The sequence below is a fragment of the Artemia sp. Qi Xiang Cuo genome, chromosome 16 (genome assembly GCF_049724085.1).
Source record: "Artemia sp. Qi Xiang Cuo chromosome 16, ASM4972408v1, whole genome shotgun sequence".
In the NCBI taxonomy this organism is placed as follows: Eukaryota; Metazoa; Arthropoda; class Branchiopoda; order Anostraca; family Artemiidae; genus Artemia; species Artemia sp. Qi Xiang Cuo.
Genome location: NC_142809.1, coordinates 37,324,808 through 37,346,641, shown reverse-complemented (window position 1 = coordinate 37,346,641; position 21,834 = coordinate 37,324,808). Strand labels below are relative to the sequence as shown.

At 35.9% G+C, this 21,834-nt stretch overlaps 1 protein-coding gene across 1 annotated transcript in view; it reads left to right on the top strand.

Annotated features, from left to right (window-relative positions):
• Nucleotides 1-21,834, top strand: part of FoxP (forkhead box transcription factor P) — a 178,514-nt gene that overhangs the window by 19,781 nt on the left and 136,899 nt on the right. The window contains exon 4 of the mRNA XM_089102382.1: nt 16,822-16,953. Coding sequence (XP_088958508.1) covers nt 16,822-16,953 — 132 coding nt within the window. The remainder of the gene's footprint in view (nt 1-16,821; nt 16,954-21,834) is intronic.

Below are 21,834 nucleotides of genomic sequence, written 5' to 3'. Positions count from 1 at the left end.
GAGGCTGAGTCACAAGTTTGAACCTTAAAACGTAAAGGGATTAGGAGGCACCCTGTACGACGTGATTTGAGTATTCAGGAATTAAAAGCCTTAACACAAGAATGTTCAAGAGCGAGGGGTTTGGGGGGCGGCAGCCCCCCAACTTTAACTCCTGACACGATCAGCTAACAGTTAGTCAAGCAATAATAAGTAATAAACTGTACAAAAACGTGCAGAAATTATTTGAAAAAAACTACGTTTTCTAAAGAGTTAAAGAGGCTGAGTTACAAGGTCGAACCTTAAAACGTACAGGGATTAGGAGGCACAGTTTGCGGGCTGCCACCCCCAAAAACATTTGCTTTCACATACTTTAAATAAAAAAAACAAGTTTTTTAAACTGAAAGTAAGGAGCGTCATCAAAACTTAAAGCAAACAGAAATTATTCTGTGTATGAAAGGGGCTGAGCCCTCCTCAATGCCTCACTCTTTACGCAAAAGTTTTTATTGTTTAAAAAAAGAATTTTGAGAAAGTCAAACTTTAGCGTAAAGAGCGAGGCGTTGAGGAGGGCATAGCCCCTTTCATATACGGAATAATTTCTGTTCGTTTTAAGATTTAATGTCGCTCCTTACTTTCAGTTTAAAACACTTTTTTTTTATTTAAAGGCTGCTTGGGGGCGGCAGCCCCCCAACTGTGCCTCCTAATCCCTGTACGTTTTAAGGTTCGACCTTGTAACTCAGCCTCTTTAACTCTTTAGAAAACGTAGTTTTTTTCAAATAATATATCGCTAAAGGCGCCCATGAAGATGCTTCTTAATAATGGAGTCTTTGGTGCTCAATCATCTATTCCATATTCTTTTGTCTATGCTGGTCTTGACCAGGGCTTCCACTTTTTGATTTCAATTTTCCCTATTTTCATACCAATTTTCCCTAAAATTCGTCGTGATTAGGTCTGATGTCTCCCTTTTTTTCTCCCTAGAAAAAAGAGTATTTTGCCATAGATATCCAACGGATTTACACGAAACAAACAGCACAACATCAAACTGTTTTTTTTTAATTCAGATAATGATAATATATAGCATCTTTTACGCTTCAAATAAGTGCCATCTCCAGCACTTCATCGCACGTACCGTTTGCCTTGGTCTTGAAGCCAGTGACAGCTTTCGGTATGCTGACAGTTGATGAAGTTTTATCTTCGTTTTTCAACCAGTAATTGACTCGAATAAGTGAGACTAGGGTGACATTATCAAGACTATTTCTGATGTCTGTTTCGATCAATTTCAGGAGGCTGAACAAACGTTCAGCTGGAACGTTGCTTAAAGGTAATGAGAAGATCAGCGATATGCACTTCCGCAGTTCCAGGTACCTGATTTCGCCACTACCAGTCTTCAAACCAAGTATCTTCTTCCAGTACTGCTCAACTGACAGGTCTTCAACTTGGGCATCTCCCAAAGGAAGTTCAGTGACATCAGTCATTGCTTGTGACCTCCATTCTGCGTCTGTTTTCTGGAGCGAACACTTTTCTGTTAGAATAGGAAATCTTAAAAATAGTGGCCTTAGAGATTCTGGCTTCAAATTTCTTGCATTCCTTGGTTCAACTAAAGCCAAAATGTCATAAATTTCGTCTTCAAACTTGAACCGGTCTTTGATCTGCTTGATTAGGACAATATAGTATTTTTGACACGACTGGTAAAAGAGATCAATGTTATCACTTGGCTCTTGAGCATCTTCGAGTTCTTGCATGGAGTCGGTTGCAGCTATTCCCACATATGTCTGGTTTAAAGGCAGGTACTCACTTGAAAGGTAAGGATTCAGTTCGGTAAACAAACCGACACTGCGAATATAGTCCAGTTTCATGAAGTTAGACGCAACATCATTCACAAGTTTGCTGACAATTGCCTTTAGGGAGTGAAGAAGTCGGAGCTCGGATTGAAAAACTGTATTGAATTCGTTGGAGAGGCCAAGAGAGTAGTCCATGAATTCAAGGTATGGCTTTGTAAACTTGCTTTGTAATGTCAAAAAGATAAGGTCATTTGTTGCAGTTGGGTCGTCAAACGTGGTTTCTACGAAATACTGAATAAGAGCAACCCGTTGCTCAATAAGCCTCTTTACGCCGGCCTGAAGGGATAACCAACGGGTCTGTCCCGGAGCAAGAATTCGGTGTGCTTCGCATCGAAAGAATTCCTGAAATTCGGCATACTTATCTCGCCTGGAAGCGCTTCTGGAAAAGTGGGCATAGATATTTCGCGCCAAGTCTTCTAGTGTCTTGGGAAGTGACAAGCATGCATAGGATGAACATAAGTGAATAAGATGGCATGAGCATTTCACATTCCAGATGTGGGGCACCATGGCTTTCATAAGCGTTGAAGCAGATCTGTTGGCTCCAAACATGACATTAGTTGTATCTGCACAAAATCCAACAATATCTTGCTAGGGAATCGAGTATTTTTCAATGACTTGTTGGATGCGGTTAGTCAGACCCTCAGCCGATCCATCACTACACTTAACCATGTCCAATACTTCAACATGAAGTCTTAGATCTTTCTCACTAAAAAATACTACAATGATAGCTAGCTGCTTATCAACAGTACGATCAGTGGTTTCGTCAATTATCACAAAGAAAAAAGTGGTTTTGAGCAACTCAACTAACTGGTTCTGCAGCACCAACAAAAAATTCTGTTACAAAATATTTGTAGCTTTCTGTTTACCCAAAGTGACCCCTGTCAGAGCCTGGTTTTTGGGAAATAATTTTCTCAGGAGAGGGATCAAGCTGTCTGCAAGACGTAACGGCAGATTATGTTCCGCCAAAAATATGCAGATGCGCTGTTCAATTTATTTGGAATGACTGCCTACAGTTAGAAGTTTTTCAGTGCTGCCTCTGCCAGACTTTGTCTCAATTTCATTGCTTGCTTTTATGTGCTGCTTGGTTAGAATATGCTTGGTCAACTCTGATTTCCCACAATACAGATACTTCAAACAGAACCTACAGTATGGTGCATAAGTCTTCTTCTTTGACTTATTTGATACTCTTTTCTTTATCCAATTTTTGAACATTGGTAACTGAAGCCACCTGTCAACAAACTTTTGCTCATGTTTTCTTTTGGGAATTCTGACCTGAACCCTGCTTTTTTTGGGGGGGAGTGGCCAGGAAGGGATCGGCAGGAACATCATAATCTTCAACATCAATTTGTTTTTCAGGAATAGACACAATTTGAAGATTATCTTCTTCTGAGTCAGTACACTGGCTTTCAGACGAGCTTTGCATGTCTATAATCCTAAGAAAAAAGTATTTTATTAGTGATCAAAACCAGTCTATTTCTATAATTACTTGTACAAGGATAAAAAATAACTAGATCATGCTAAACCATGCTCATGGGCATTAACGTACATATCCTCAATTAACTTAAATTACCTCATGCATTATTTGGGTTTGCAGTATGGAGGACCGATAGTTTGAAATGGTTGCATTGCAAAAGTTTGCAAAATCAAAACGAAGTATGCCTAGCTTGATAAATGATAATCTTCAGATTTGGAATGCCACTTTAAATGGAATAAGAAATTTGTGACCCAATTCTTCACTAGAAGAGCTTTGCTTTGATGTCCTCTAACCTAGGAGGGACCAACCCAAGTAAAAACAACACAAAAGAAGTTTTTCTCTAAACCTAGCTTAACAAAATACTTTAATTTGATACTTTCACATTGCTGCAGTCCGAGGCAAAACAGTAGATTTTACATGATTCCAGATGGCAAGTGGCAGGCAGTGGACATGAACAAAAGACTAGACTAAATATTATTGTTTTATTTTTATCAGATTAAAAATAAGGGTACTCAGAGCTAGTTTGAACAGAATGCAGGGTCCTTTATAGACAGTATGGACTGCAAATTTTGTCTGCGAAAAAGCCACAGTTTGCACCAGCACCAGCATCTGTCCCTAACTTTTGGCACAGAAGTCACATGCTGTACAGGAGGGTGACCTTAGGTTAGCGTCGTTCAGGACCGTACTTGCTAGAAACAAGTCTTTCAACTTCCGTAAATGTTTTGTGTACTTGCTTCTGCAATCAGAACATAGCTGGAGTACAGGTCTATCTATTGGTATGTCATTTCCTGCCTTGGTTTTTGAGCTAAGTAATCGAGAGTTCCATTTTGTGTCAGGACGAAACATCTCTGCTTGCCATTTATCAAGTTGAAAATTGTATTTTCATGGTTTAAATCATATTTTCTTATTTCCTAATTAAATTGAAGCCCTTCTGACCTGTTTAAAATTGCTGCAGTCACAAAATCAATAAGAATATCCATTTTTTGTAGCAAAATTACTTTTTCTTTTTTACTCCTAAAGAGGTCAGATGTGTTCTACCTGGAGTGTACAATCATAGAAGGGAATTTATAACACTGAAAGAAAATTTTAGCATTGAAAAATTACAGTTGTTGCCCTTTCACCCATCGACCTAGGTCACCTCCCTGTATCCTGCCTGTATCAACATCCACTTTGGTGCTAATGTTAATAATCTTTGAGACAGATATCACAGGTAACACATACTGATGTTGGTGTAAACTCTGACTTTTGCAGACAAAATTCTGTGATCCCCACTGTTTTATAGATTAAGGACCAGATTTATTTCCACAGTTTTAACACAAATATAGCATAGGTCCACTCAGGATTCTTTCAATCTGCTGGTGACCTCTTTTTCCCATGGTCATGTGCAAATCCGCAGGGGACCATCCAAATAGAGCACCAGCTGCCTTTGTAAAAAAAACAGCTCGCAACATAAGCCAGTGTTGCAACATAAGAATTTTCAAGAAGACTGAGCATATGCAATCTATGAGAATATTTCAGCCTTCACTTGAAAAAATAACTTTCCCTGAATATCCCTAAGAACCCTTAATTTACCCCAGATTCCCCTGAATCCCTAGATTCAAAATAAGTGTCCCTAAAAGAAGTGATTTTCCCCTAAAATAGGGTAATCTCCCTAGAAGTGGAAGCCCTGGTCTTGACATGTTACGCCTGCGACAGTTTGAACCCGAACAGTGACAGTGCTACCCAATGTATTCGCGAGATTTTTGCCTCCTTGCAATCTGAATGAGCAAAAATTGATATTGAATTTAACAGCAAAAAGCCTGAATTTGTAATTTTCAACTAGAAAGCAAAGCCGTCAGAAGATATTCCTTTCGGAAGTAGTAGGATCAAGCCAGCTACTCACACAACTTGCCTCAATGTACTCATTGACTCCTCAATAGTATATACATGACAAATTTTGGTAGCTCGGATGAAGTGTCGGGTTGAGATAGAAAGTTTTCAAATAAATAATAAATAAATTAAGCAGCAGCTAGACCTTTTGCTTATATGTGCAGACGAGGAATGCGAATCTCATGTAAGCGGGCTACAAATTCTTTCTTTATTGCTTTATCGTGGTTGCAGCAGTAGCTGCAATATAGTAAAGGACGAGCCACAGCTCATAGTAACCAAAAAGTTAACAAGGGCAAAACCACTTGATATTGTATCAAAGTCTCTGGTTAATAGGAAGAAAACCCAATCATAAAAAATCAAAATCTATGTATATTTAAGTTTTAGCTAACCGAATTCAAAATTATTCGAATTGCCAGTTCTCACGCATCATCATTCAATAAAATAGATTTGAAAAATCTTAAGTTTTGCATATTCCGCTATTTTAAGCCATCCCCCTCCGTCTTTTCCTCCAGTAAACTTTCCAGTATATTCTTTATTTTGCTTGTTATCTATCGGAAATATTTTTGTCTTCGACTTTCTAAAGTAATTACACCGAATTAATCGAAGTTCTGTAATATAAGATTCTTCAGATTTACAGCTTTCCAGTCCCAACTACGACTGATAAGACTTTTCTACAGCTATACGTTGTCTATCTATTACTTGCCATTACCATAAGTGGTAGCGGCTACGGCTCATCTCATTACTGGTGATAAGACTTCGAGTGATAAGACTTTTCTACAGCTATACTTTGTCTATCTATTACCATAAGTGGCAGTGGTTACGGCTCGTCACCCTATTGGTTGTCACCCGTTTTCTTCAACTCACCGACCTTTTTTGTTTTTTGTTTGTTTGTCACAATTTCAAGATTCAATAGTCCCCTCCCCCGCCCTGTTTTCCCCAAATGTATCTGATCGAAATTTTAAGATAGGCGTTTTGTTCAAAATATTCCAAAGATCAGACAAAAAAAACTTCAGGGTCGACACAGCCCCCCAGAGCTCGGGGCAAGTATTGTAAGTTATTCCCCGATGGCATATAAGTTTTTTATAAGTTTTTATAAATAAATGGAGGGGGCTCATTTGGTTGGATGGTTGATTATAACTTTGGAGGGGGCTCATTTAATTGGGAATTGAAAATTCTAGTGTACTTTTTAAAAGTCAAAAGTGATCAAAGGGCAACTAGCCCCCCACACCCTCTTTTCCCCAAATGAATCCGATCAAAGTTTGAGATAGCCATTTTGTTCAGAACAGTCCATAGATCATATAACAATGCAACGTCGACCAGTGCAATATTAAACAATAAAAAAACATTAGCCATGGAAAAGGAAAAAAGTTAATAAAAAAAAACTTTCTGAAAAAGAAGTTTGTCAAAGAAAAGTAAAGAGCCATATTTAAACTTAAGACCAGCAGAAATAAGTCCCTATGATGATACAGTTTTACAATTTGACGGGTAACTAATAAATTTTAATCGGATATTTTGATTCTTAAGTATAAGACGTGAAAAACTGTAGAAAATCTTCATTTTATAAAACAATAAAACGCTTTGCAAAAAGATAAAAAAAATGCAAAAAAAACTTTGCATAAAAAGAAGTTTTTCAAAGAAAAATAAAGAGCCGCATTAAACTCAAGACCAGTAGAAATTAATTGCTATTATAGTTCAAACTCAAAACGACCAGAAATTAAATGAAACCCGAAACGAACAGAAAGTAAGATTAAGATCATACCAAAAATAAATCTAACAGGTGTAGATTTATATGAATAAATAAATCTTAAATAGCTTAAATAACTTGCCCCCCCCACGCCATCTTTTCTCCATCTTTTCGAGATAGTCAATTTGTTCAAAATAGTCAAAAGATCAAATAAACATGCCTTCGGGGTTGAAAAAAACCAACAGTCCCCAGGGCGAGGGCTGTAAGTTATGCAAGCTGTATGTAAGCCAGGGCATGCTGTCCAATGTGAACATATAAGGTTTTATGGAAGGGGTGGTCCTGTAGACTTTGTAGAAGGTTCATTTGATTTTAAATCGGAAGTTCCAGTTCCCTTTTTTAAGAGTCAAGAGTGATCGAAGCCCCCCACGTCCTTTTTACCCAAATACTTCCAATAAAAATATTGAGATAGCCACTTTGTTCAAAATGTTCCAAATGTTGAATAACTATGGTTCCGGGTTTGATGCCCCCCCCCCGTTTTTGGGGCAAGGCAAGGCCGATAAGTTATGCCAGTTATGCATTGTTAAGATATAAAGTTTTAATAGAAGGGGTGGTCTTATAGACTTTGGAGGGGGGCTCATTCAATTTGAAATCGATAGTTCTAGTTCCCTTTTTAAGAGTAGAAAGTGATTGGAAGGTAACCAGTCCCTCCCCTCATGCGTTTTCTCCCCAAGTGCATCCGATCAAAGTTTCGAAATAGCCATTTTGTTCAAAATAGTCCAAATGCTAAATAGCTATGCTTCTGGGGTTGAACCCCTCCCCCCAGCCCCAAGGATACGGGCTGTAAGTTTTGCTAGCACTTATTGTTACTTTGATACGTTGTTTACTTTGACACTTTGATTTACTGATTTTTGGGTCAACTTTGATTTACGGGGCAAGGGCTGTGGGCTATGCAAGTTGCTTATTGTTGTTTTGATACTTTGTTTAATTCGATACTTAATTACTTTATTGTTACTTTGATGCTAGTCCTGATGCTTTGATGAAACTTCGATGTTGAAAATAAATTTCATTTTGAAACGAGGAATGTTGAAAAACTTGAAACTTTGGCGATCAAAAACGAACAGAAATTAATTAAAAAAAAACTTTCCGTAAAAGAAGTTTTTGAAGAAAAGTGAAGTCCCTATTAAACTTGAGATCAGCAGAAATAAATTCCTATGATAATTCAAACTCAAAACCACCAGAAATTACTAATAAAGGATAAACGAAACCCGAAACGAACAGACGTTAAATAAACGATCATAGCAAATAAAAATTCAACATGTACTAACATAAATGAATAAATAAATTTAAATAAACGACTAAAACTTGAATTGAATATGCAAATCAAGTTTAAAACGAGCAAAAATCACTATAAACAAGAGTTTGGCTACTGCCCCCTTCCATAACTGTGAAAGTCTACTAAACCCTATTCAGTCATTGTCACTTTACTGAAAACTATATGTGTCTTGAACAGTCTTGGAAAGAACTAATAAAATTAAACTGAATATTTGAATATGATATGATATTAATTGCTGAAAGCTCATAAGTTCAAGATTTTATTTCAGTGTAATTTGTATTTTTATTTCAATATTCGAATGAGTACAAACAAAAGTATTTGTAATATAATTCGTTTTCAGTAAAGCGCCAATTACGCTGTGGGTTTTGAAGCTAAAAAGATTTGAAACTAATGGAAAATGTATTTTTTTTATCGATACTAGATGGCGATATTTACATAGAAGTTATAAGTGTAAGTAGCCTACATGAAAAAGAATTAATTAAAATGATAATATATAAAACTACAAAACAGTGTTCACAAGTTTTTTCGACCAACAAGCCAGCTGCGGTAACTCAAAATATGGTATTCCGAGACAAAATCTAGCACTTATTACCAGTAAAGTACTAAAAAAAAACTTTAGCGTAAAAAGCGAGGTATTGACTAGGGGGCAAACCCAATCATATAGGCTACATAATAATTTCTGTTTGTTTTAAGTTTTGAAGTTCTCCTTACTTTCAGTTGAAAAACATGTTTGTTTTTTTTATTTAATTTCATATCGTTTTTTTCAATAATGCTGGGAAATCCGGTACCCCCTTCATGGCAATGTCTTTTCCGCCATGAAAACTTCCTCCATGGAAAGATCCTCCCAAGTAACCCCCGACCTCTTTGTGATAAATCACAAAGATAATTATATTCGTTTTTAACTAGAACTGAAAAGCAGGGCAAATCGATTTGCTAATTCTTAAGCGGTGTTCAAAAATAGATGTCCGATTGATTTCAATGCCGATTCATCCATGTCTGACCAGGCACGTGTAGCCTATATTCATTTATATTAGTAACCGTTTTATATATGTTTGCTATTATTTTTTATTTAATTTATGTTCGTTTTGGGTTGCATTTGTTCTTTAGTAGTAATTTCTGATCGTTTTGAGTTTGAATTGTTATAGGAATTTATTTCTGCTGATCTTAAGTTTAAAATGGCCTTTATTTTTTCTTTGAGAGCCTTACTTTTTCTCTGAAAAAAGAATATGGTATTCTCAACCCACCTCCCCAAAATATGGTTTTTGCTCCTTTTGAATTACCACATCTGTTATGGTAAATCCCCTGGCGTGGTATCATTGAAATATTACATCGCTATGCACCGGCGTTCACGTGCATGTCGAGGTAGTCTAGACTTCAAAGTCTCGACATGTGCATGGCCAGACAATTGCTGTTTATGTGGATAATGTGATGCTTGGGAGTAACAAGTTACATCCAGTTACACCAAATAGCCAGTTCTGGAATCTGGGTCTTTAGGATGACAAGTTCTTTCGTTTCAATGAGTGTTTATATGCATATCTGGCAAGGCTTCTATGCATAAACACGTGCCTGGTCAGACATGGGTTAATCGACATTGAAGTCAATTCGACCTCCATATGAACTCCGCTTAAGAATTAGCTGATCGATTTTATCATTCGTGTGCCCTTCTTTTCAGTTCTATTTCTAAAACGAATATACTTTTCTTTGTGATTTATCTTTACTGGTAATAAATGCTAGATTTTGTCTGACTCAGGTGTAATATGACAGTCATGACACAATTCCAATAAAAGCATCTTGTCTATATTGCTGACAATAAATCAAGGACTAAAGATTTGAAAATAATGGACATCTTAACGACTTATACCTTCAAGTTAAAGGAATATCGAAAACATCAGAATCGTGAATATCAGAATAACTTGAAAAATGGACTTTTTATGCCTTTATTTGATAATAGTATTTTTTTAACGTCAAACTATCTTTTCTACCTTCAAAGCCACCCAAGCAACCTTTTTTAAAGGAGGGAACTTGTAAAAAATTTTTGGAAAGAGAGTAAAAAATATATAGAAAAGTGTATTTCTTATCAGAACACTACCGTATTTCATAAATATTAAGCAAATTGAGGCCTTAGATAAGTGTATGTCCTCTAGGGAGGAAAATTTGCCTCCCCGACTTCCCCTATGTGTGTCTCCCGAACTGTCCGCCTTTGTAGCCAATCATATTATTTGTAGTTTTGAAAAGCAACATGCTAGCTAAAAAAAGAATCACCAACTTGCTAATTCCAGAATACAATTCTATAAATCTTTACGAATTCTAAAACAAATTCTATAATCTCAATTTATTAGTACAATTACCAATAAGGGCGGATCCAGGATTTTTAGGGGGAGGGGGGGGTAAAATCGGTTGATACGATAAACTTGCGTTAGGAGAAAGTTAAGTAAATTAAACTACTCTAAACGACGTTAAGGGGGGCGCGTCCTCCTCTGGATCCGCCACTGTTACTAACAGTCAAAGAAGCGGAAATTCCTTGTTTGAAAATGCGGGAAATTTTAAATTGTTTTGCATTATATCGATGAGCCAATTACTTTAGCTATCTTTAGCTTCGCGCCTAGCTGATGACAAAACCCATCAGAGTAGGGTATTATAAAGGGTTGACCCTTCTCGACCCGGTTTCTCAGCGAGGATGTAAACAAATTGTTTATATTTACTTGTGATTCATAGGAAATCATAAACAGGGCTAAGCCAGTTTGCTACTAGCAATCAAGTAATGAGCATATATTGTGTGTTTTTTTAATGAATTATTACTGGCTTAAAAAAAAAAAATGCTTAATAATCCTTACTATGGATAAAAATACGCTGGTTTGGTTGAGGTATGTTCAAATTAATTAACCGTGCTAAAATTTGATTGATATAATGATTGAGCAAATATATAAATAATTATTTATTTTCATTCCAAAATGACCTGAATTACATTTAATGTTGCTGTGAAAGTTCTTTTAAATCAGGCTTCGTTTAGTTCGTTAAGACTGATTTCTAGTTTTTCATTCCAGATTGGTGGCTTGACAGAAGGAAACATCTTAATAAAGTAAAAGGAGTACAATTAAATTTTTATTTCGTGCTCTTTCCAAGGCCGTATCCAGGATTTTTTCGGGGGGGGGGGGGGGGGGGTACACAAAAATCCTCGAAAAACGCATGAAAATTTGTTTATATCCATTTTTGTTACGTTTTTACGAGTCAAACATTTCGGGGGAGGGGTCAAACCCCCATAACCACGGTCTTGGCTTTTTCCAAATATAGTATTCGCGCTTCTGACAATTCATAACTCCCCTAATGTCTCAGATATAGTTCTAGTATATACATATATATATATATATATATATATATATATATATATATATATATATATATATATATATATATATATATATATATATATATATATATATATATATATATAAACACTAGAACGAGATTCCTACTTTAGAATACTAAGCTTATTCCTATTAATCTGGTTATAGTGTTTTCTTAAATTGTTGTCCACATTGTTGAATCATCTTAAAATAATATTTGAGATCCAATGGATCTTAAATTCTTTCTGCAAACGAGAGAAGCCATGCTATTGACAGGTCAAAAAATCTGTTTACCAAGAATTACAAAGCATGGAGAAATTCAAACAATGGACAAGTATATTATTTAGGCTTGCATCTGAGACCATCAGGGAGGAGGGGTGCATTGTCGGAAGCGTGAATATGATATTACTAAAACATGTGGCAAAAAGTAAAAAAAAAATAAAAGTTGGGTGATGAAAAATTGAATAATTTTTTTGTTCTACGTGGTACTTTGGAACAGGGATGAAACTAAATGACTATACTACTGGTGAGTGGTTTAATTTTTTTTTAGAAAATTGGCAACGAATTTTCAAGAAAGTGTTTGTGTTTTTTTTTGCGTTTTAGTGTTTTTAGTGTTTTAGACCGTAGATTATACAGCTGTTCTCTACCAAAGCCTTGAATCTACCTTTTTCAATTTTTTGAGGAAAATGCAAGATGGTGATTTTTTTTTAACTCATGGAACGTGAAAAATGTATGAAGATGCATAATTCCATGAATAGGTCTTCCAAAGTACGTTTTCTTCCCGTCTTTGGCGCCCATTCTCTGCTCGACGTAGATGCTAGGTTTTTTAATCCTAATTACGTGTATCCGTTTTCGATTTTACAGTGGAAACCCAGTGAATTCTGCTTTTTATCCCCCATAGATACTAGGTAGTATTAGGCCCGTTTTTTAGCACTAAGATCTTACATCTAAGATCTTACATATTTCTGCAAAGATTATCGTTTTTTAACTCATCTTTGTTCTAAGATCTTACAGCTCACAGATGTTAGAAAAAAGTGTGAAGACCGCCACTGTTTTGCCATATAGAACAATAATGAGAGAAGTTTGATGATCTACTCATCATTGTTCTCAGACCGCTGATCAGAGCAGAATGATGAAAGACGTTTGCACAAAAACGACCAAAGATGTAAGATCTTTGTTCAAAGATTTCACTTCTAAGCGTTTTTGACAAAAGATTTAAGATCTTAGCACATTGATGAGTGAAAAAACGCCCCTATTGTATCGTGCAAAATAAAATTCGAGTGTAGGCTACATACGAAACTCTCGTGTCACAGATGACAGCTGTATGGCCCTCCTACTTCAGAAATAAGGATTTGTCAGAAGTGAACATTGACACAGTGGAATGTAGGCTAAATTTATGCTAGAACTCTCTCTCTCTCTTCTTTAGAGGGATATCATTCACCTCATTATTTCTTTAGAGACAGAGGACCAACATTCAACAAGCCTGTCTAATAGCCCATAATTAGTCTTCTACAGGCACTTCCACATAAATCTACATCGGTAAGGGGGGGGGGCGGGGTTGATTCGCAAATAAAACATAAACTAGTGGTTTTTTGGTAACTAAAGTAAGTTAATTTGAAAAAAAGAATATGTAAGGTCTTGGAGTAAGAAGGTTGGAATCCTAAAGCATTGTATCTTTTGTGTTCCATTTACAGTCTTGTTCATGCTTTCTTAGCGAATTCAATCCAGAATTTTTTACTTTTAGTTTATTAAATGGAATATCTTTTGTACGATCACATCTATGTGATCGTACAATGATATATATCTTTGCACCAGAGGCTGTGTACTGATTTTGTAACCTAGGTTTAGTCGAAATGGTACCTATAACCATTTATTTGATTCATGAACACGTGCCTTTGGTATACACACACGAGTTAGTAGATAGCGCTTTGTTTTCGATCCTAACTCTTCGCCACACTTTTTTTTTCATTTTCATCAGCCTGTCTTTCAATTACTAGAGTTCAAATTTCTTTGTCTGTTTGTTGTTTACATTTAGCCATAGGTTTCGCAGCGAATTCATCAACAGTCTTCCCCAGACGAAACTATTAAATCTGGCAAATAATAAACAAGTTCACAAGAATTTGTTTATGCTATTGCTGAAGTATTGAAAACTCTGTTTACCCTCTGTTTGAAATTCCAAATTTCTTACCTTCGAATATATATATATATATATATATATATATATATATATATATATATATATATATATATATATATATATATATATATATATATATATATATATATATATATATATATATATATATATATATATATTAGTCTTCTTATAAACATTATATTTTTTTAAATACTTTTGAAATATCAGCAACGACTTTAGGTTAAAAGCGACAATTTATTAATGTTAGGCTTGTCAAAAATTGAAGAACGGTTTTTATATTCTAAAAGATGTTTTAGTTCTCAAGGCTTCATTGTCTGACTCAGACTCTTGCTCCACTTGTCCATTCTATATCCTCGTTGATAGATGAAGGAAGCCTTTACATGTCAATAAAAAGAGGATCAATATCTCGCGATGATATACGAGTTCATGCATTAATGAATATACAGATGCAGAAGCTACCTTATCTTTCCTTCTTAATTCGGCCTTATTAGCGATTGGTTCCAATATTTCCAAGTCTGTAAGACAAGTTACAAAGATGTACTTTAGGTTTGCGATTTTTTTTTTGCTGCTATACGACATTAGTGTAGTTCTGTTTTGTTTCCACCTTTGTCTGTTTGATCACTATATTTTTTGCTGCTATACGACATTAGTGTGGTTTTGTTTGTCTACACCTTTGTCCGTTTGATCACAATTTTTTTGCTGCTATACGACATTAGTGTGGTTTTGTTTGTCTCCACCTTTGTCCGTTTGATCACATTTTTTTTAGCTTCTATACGACATTAGTGTAGTCTTGTTTGTCTCCACCTTTGTCCGTTTGATCACAATTAAGTGGGAGTAGAAACTAAAAAAATGTATTAGATTTTATAGTTCTTTTAAGAAGTTCAGTCAAATTCGTTGGGAACATTATGTACATTAATCTATGATGCCATACTACAGCTCCGGGATGGCTATGACTGATACTACGAATTACACAGGAACTGATACTATGACTGATAGGAACTGGACTAAGAATTGAATTTGCAAAATTGTATTATTCGAAGCTGAATGTACTTAAACTAAATGAATAAGAAAATATTTTTCTGGCACATTTAAGTTCTTATTTTTTATTTAAAAACTCTAGATATATCGTATCTGTAATGATCGGCCAAATCAGTTTTGACAGTTAAACCAAATAGCTTGTAAAATAATTGTCAAAGTGGAAGCAACAAGAGCCCATTCATGATGAGATAGTATCGAGATTTAGCTAATGCTAATTTGCGATAGTCATATCTTTCATAGTGTTTTCTGATTGGCTGAAATATTCTACAAAAAATCTGATTGGCTCAAATTAGCGGTAGCTAAGTCTTGACACTAGTAAAATTTGTAAATGACCTTAGGTGAACTTTCGGCCTGAGTAGGATAATTTCACGGACCAAATATGTTCGAAACAATACATAGAACTAGATTGAATTATTCATTAGTGAATTTTTTAATGAAGCCAGATCTATGCAATTGTTTTCCTTTTTGGAAAAGGAAAACTCTAAATTCTTAACTAATCTGTAGATTTAAAAACTAAAATGGTCATCTTGTGTGCGTTTATCTCAGCATGGAACGAGTTCTTTGACTGACCACTTTAAATATCGTCGAATAAACAAAATTCTGTTTGGAAATAAGTACAAAAAACGTTTGCATGAGCAAAAAATTTCAATAGAAAAGTCCCTGAGATAAAAAAAATAACAATGACAACTTTAATTCGGCATTGGCTTCGCATATTTTCGTAAATCTGACCCATCTGGTTCTTTTTGACGAGGCAACCTTAATATCTACTGTAAATGGCCTACCACAAACTTTTAAAGAGGTAAATGAGATAAAAGAAATACATGAACCAAAATTTAGCAATAAATAGAGATACTGGAGATATTTCATTAAGCCCCATTTACAAGAGCTTAATTTTGAAGTACTCAATCAATATTTTCTTTGGGAATAACTTGGTAGCATCTATTTGGACATCAAGTGATGAACGAATTTGTAGGCCAGCCAAAGCTATAGCAAAACTAAGGATTATTGTCCAATCATCTTGGTAGTTTTCTTTTTCATTGATTCCAACCTGGTTCTTATTTAGTTTCTGTTCTGTCGTTGACAAGTAAACTTCGAAAGGTTTGATTTTGGTTGGTTTCTTGTTCTTTTCTTTCTTTTTTGTTTAGCACTGAGGACGACTCGGCGGAGGTCCTTGTCGAAATATTTGCTTATTTCTTCTTCTTCATGGTTCGTCACTGGCTGACAAAATCCTCGTTTTTTCACCTTTTTTGATTTTATTTTTCATTTTGTTATTTTCTTTCCTCTCTGAGTTTCATTTGTCTAAACTATTATAAAAACAAAAATTAATTAAACATCTTTTATTTATAGCTTCTGTCATCTCTTAAGTGTTTATCTCAGCATGGAACGAGTTCTTGAATGACCTCTTTAAATAGCGTTGCCTCGAATGGTATCAACTATAAGGTTGTATCAACTTTATCATCGAGGCAATATTTTCTTATTTTTGAATCCTCCTCAAGGATCTTTTTCAGGTAGTAAAAAAGGTCTCACGGATGAAGTCAGGGCTGAACGGAGGATAGTTGAATTGGTTTCGACCAAAGTTATGTAAGAGTTGCCATGTCTCGATCTGAATGAGACATCGAACACCAAGAATCATTTGTGAGCATTCCTCGACGCTTATTCTGCATTGCGCAGCACTATTTCCTAAATATTCCACAGTAAATATTTGCATATATTGCTTCACATTGCGGCAAACGAGATTCACCGTCAAAGAACAATAACAAGCTCAAACAACGTGTTACCCTATGGTTGACGTCAAAGATGGCAGCATCTATGGAGAAGGTATACAGAAGGTCGATCCATTAATATTTGTTGCTCAGGGACATATGCAGAGAAGAAGAGAAGCAAAGGATATGTGCTATGAAACGGGTCGTGAAAACAATGGAAGATGAATAGAAAAATGTTTTAAGATGTAAAGTTATTTTCCCCTAATTAACACTAATTTCCGTTTCTGTATTCGTTTTGTTTTTATCACAAAACAGAGCTTACTTTCTGGGTGAGTCACGCAAGTGAAATAAGATTAGGAAGGGTCAATTGCGTTTAAATACAAGTACGATTATTATTTCAGGCACAAGTCATCCCGTTAGTAAATAAAATGGAAAGTGACTGCGAAGGCGAGGGTGCCATAAACCTTACCACGACGCAAGTCAGGACACACTCAAGGAATTCCACTGAACATCAGCTGCATATTAAGGATGAGGTAAAAGTTTATTGCGAGTTAATTATCAATTATGTTTATTCATTAAAATATTTGTACATTTAATGGAGCTTAACAAATGTTTCCAGCTTAATACCAACTAATAAATTTTCAGTGAAGAAATCTGAGGAGTGAAAACTAGATAAAGAGATGTACTAATTGTACATAATTTTATGACAAAAAAACTTTTCACTGTTTTTACTGGCTCCAAATTTCATACAGAAGAACCAACCAGAGGGAGTTCCAATTTTGGCCTCTTCTTTACTGGTTTAAATTTCAAATAGCACCCAGTAAGGTTATGAAAAGACGGGGCTATGGGATTTCTTTTTTGGCATTAATTAGGGAACAACGTGATTGGCTTACGGAGATATTTCATAGACGTAAACCAATGATCTTAAAATACTCATTTTATAACAAAATTATTGGAAAGTAAGCTCTATTTTCTCTTTGGTTAAACCCAAAGCAAAATTCCTGAAGCTTTTGGAGTTATAGATCCCTCACCATGAGCGAGTTATTCCATCAAAACTATCTGTCGGCTCCTTCAAGTAAAGGAGCATAATTATGTTCTAAAGGCTTAGTGATTGAACTAGGTAAAACACTAGAGGGATGTGGGGCAGTCATGGTATCACTCGTCGCGAAATATGCTATAAAATAATATCTTAGAAATATTAGCCGACCAATTACTTAAATAACTTCACATCAGTTACTGGCTAAGTGGAAGAAGAACTATACACTCTTTTCCTTCCAAATTACGTTTATCCTTAAAATCTTTGTCGTAGAAACTTGAAAAAGGGCTCATTTGATTGGAAATTCAAAGGGCTAGTGCCCTTTTAATAGTCGAAAGTGATTTGAGGGCAACTACCCCCCCCCCTCTCACGCCCACCTTTTCCCCAAACACATCCAATAAAAATTTTTAGATAACCATTGTAGTCAACGTAGTTGAAAATTTTGTAAATTAGGTCTTTAAGGATGACAACCCCGCCCCCCTCCCACACAGCCCTCAGGGCAAGGGTTGTAAGTTATACCCTGGGGGCATATAAGGTTTTTATTGAAAGCGTTGTCGTAGAAACTTCAAAAGGGCTCATTCAACTGGAAATTGAAAGGGCTAGTGCCTTTTTTAATAGTTGAAAGTGATTGGAGAGCGACTAACGCCCCTCTCACGGCCACCATTTTCCCAAACATATCAAAATTGTGAGACATCCATATTGTTCAACGTAGTTGAAAGTTCTGGAAATTAGGTCTTTTAGGATTATATCCCCCTTAGTGCCTTCAGTGCAAGTGTTGTAAGTTATGCCCTGGGGGCATATAAGGTTTATATAGAAAGTTGCTGTATAAGTTTCGAATGGAGCTAATTTGTTTGGAAATTGAAATTGCCCTTTTTAAAAGTCAAAAGTGAGTGGAGAGTAATTGACCCCCCTCTCATGCCGACCTTTTCTCCAAAAACATTCAATCAAAGTTTAGAGATAGCCATTTTGTTCAACGTAGTTGAAAGTTCTGGAAATTATGAATTTAAGGATGACAAACCCCCTAGAGCCCCCAGGGCAAAGGTTTTAAGTTATGCCCTGGGAGCATATAACATTTTTATAGATAGAGTTGTCGTAAAACTTCAGAATGGACACATTCAATCGGAAATTGTGAGGGCTAGTGCCCTTTTTAATAGTCGAAAGTGATTGAAGGGTAACCAACCCCCCTCTTACGCCCACCATTCCTCCAAACACATCCAATCAAAATTTTCAGATAACCATTTTGTTCAACGCTGTAGAAAGTTCCGGAAATTAGGTCTTTGAGAATGACACCCCCCAGCCCTCAGGGCAAGGGCTGTAAATTATACCATGGCAGCATGTAAGGTTGTTATTGAAAGTGTTGTTGTAGAAACTTCAAAAGGGCTCATTTGATTGGAAATGAAAAGGGCTAGTGACATTTTAATAGTTGAAAGTGATTGGAGAGCGACTAACGCCCCTCTTATGCCCACCATTTCCCAAAACACATGCAATAAAAATTTTTAGATAGCCATTTTGTTTAACGCAGTTGAAAGTTCTGGAAATTAGGTCTTAGAGGATGACAACCATCCTAACAGCCCTTAGGGTAAGGGTTGCAATTTGTACCCTGGGGGTATATACGGTGTTTATAGAAACCGTTGTCGTTCAAAAAGGGCTCATTCGACTGGAAATCGAAAGGTCTAGTGCCCTTTTTAATAGTCGAAAGTATTGGAAGGCTTGACATTTTTATAGTAAAGATCGATATAGTAAAGATCGAATTAGGTCTTCGAGAATGACACCCCCCAGCCCTCAGGGCAAGGGCTGTAAATTATGCCATGGCAGCATGTAAGATTGTTATTGAAAGTGTTGTTGTAGAAACTTCAAAAGGGCTCATTTGATTGGAAATGGAAAGGGCTAGTGCCATTTTAATAGTTGAAAGTGATTGGAGAGTGACTAACGCCCCTCTTATGCCCACCATTTCCCAAAACACATCCAATAAAAATTTTTAGATAGCCATTTTGTTTAACGTAGTTGAAAGTTCTGGAAATTAGGTCTTAGAGGCTGAAAACCACCCTAACAGCCCTTAGGGTAAGGGTTGTAATTTATACCCTGGGGTATATAAGGTGTTTATAGAAAGCGTTGTCGTTCAAAAAGGGCTCATTCGACTGGAAATCGAAAGGTCTAGTGCCCTTTTTAATAGTCGAAAGTATTGGAAGGCTTGACATTTTTATAGTAAAGATCGATGTGGGTATAACGTATTATTTTGTTGTTGTTGTTGTTGTTTAGACCAGGGCATTTCGTATCGAAGGAGTTGTCGTCGGAACTTCGAAAAGGGCTCATTCGATTGAAAATAGAAAGGGCTGGTGCCCTTTTTAATAGTCGAAAGTGATTGGAGGGCAACTAATCCCCTACCCAAACCCTCCCTCCCATTTGCCCATTATGTTTAAAAACTAAATGTTGCCTTACATTTGATTAAATCAAAATGCACTGTGTTAATGCTAATTCCCAATAAGGCATCTCAGCAGTATCCCAAGAACGACTGAGGGTATTATGTTCAAACTTTCCGGGCTACTTCTGCTCTTAAAATTTAACCAAATCAAAATAGCGCAAGTGTATCCAAGCTATCAAAGAAAGTAAACATATTTTTTCGCGAATGGTATCAAGTTTTCCATTTCAGTTCAGCTAGAGGAGGTATGAAACTAAATTAAACACTACTATTTGTGTCCAGATTTTTAAAAGGGTTTATATTGTTAAAAATTGCTAAAAATTTCTCTCCAGCATACAAATAGCAGGCCAAACTATAAAGTCGTAAAAAAACGAAAAGATTTAAAGTATTATTTTCTTTTTCCCTGAAAAGACAATGTCCATATCAAACGAACAGAAATGAATTAAAAAGCTTTTTCCACAAAATAAGTTTTTCAAAGAAAAGTAAAGAACTCCATTAAACCAAAAACGAGCAAAAATAAAATCAAATAATCTACCAAGCGTGAAACTACCACAAAAAATACAGTTGAATGTGCATTGTCAGTTTAATAAACATATACTGATATTTAGTAATCAAAATGTTAATATTATTTGATTTATTAAAGTTATAAAAGTAAAAACATTTCTATTTTTCAGTAAAGTGCAAATTATGTTCTGGCCTTGGGAAGGCATAGGGGTTTTGAGCCCTACTCATGTTAACTTCTGCTCGTTTTGAGTTTAACTCTGTTATTTATTGTAATTTCTGCTCGTTATGGGTATCATTTATTTATCGATGCTGATTTGTGGTAGTTTCATGCTTGGTACAATTTTCATGAAGAAAATTTTCAGTAATTTTTAACAACATACACCCTTTTAAAAATATGGACACAAATAGTAGTGTTTAATTTAGTTCCATACCTCCTCTAGTTGACCTGAAAAAGAAAACTTGATTACATTCGACAAAAAAAGTCTGTTTACTTTCTTTGATAGCTTGGATACGCTTACGCTATTTTGATTTGGTTAAATTTTAAGAGCAGAAGTAGGCCCGAAAGTTTGAACATAATACATTAATACCCTCAGTCCTTCTTGGGATATTGCTGAGATGCCTTATTGGGAATTAGCATTAACACAGTGCATTTTGATTTAATCTTAAGGCAACATTTAGTTTTTAAACATAATGAGAAAATGGGAGGGTGGGACTGGGAGAGGGACTAGTTGCCCTCCAATCACTTTCGACTATTTAAAAGAGCATTAGCCCTTTCTATTTTCAATCGAATGAGCCCTTTTCGAAGTTCCGACGACAACTCCTTCGAGAACTCCATTAAACAAAAAATGAGCAAAAATAAAATCAAATAATCTACCAAGCGTGGAACTACCACAAATCAGCATCGATAAATAAATGAAACCCAAAACGAACAGAAATTACAATAAATAACCTAGTCAAACTCAAACCGAGCAGAAATTAACATAAGTTGGGCTCAAAACCCCTATGCCTTCCCAAGGCCAGAACAAAATTTGCAGTTTACTGAAAAAAATACAAATGAATGTGCATTGTCAGTTTATTATACATATACTGATATTTAGTAACCTTACCTTAGACCTTAGTTCCTCCTGTACCTCCAGAGGCACACAGGGCGTCCATTAACAGCCTCCAATCATCCCGCAAATGAGCTGCGGCGTAAATGTCCTCCCACTCTAAGATTAAGGATGCGTGAAGGGCTCTCCTGTTCCGCACAAATGTCCTTTGAAGCGTGTTTTTGGGCCTTCCTCGCCGGTACGTGCCACCTGGTTGCCACTGGAGGATTATATTCGGTAGCCTCAATCTTGGAATACGGGTAAAATGGCCAAAATAGAGCCACCTTCGTTGCCTGACTACATCAGCGACATCAGGCTGGTTTGTGTAGTGGCGAATTTCCAAGTTTGTTATCCTATCCTTCTAGTT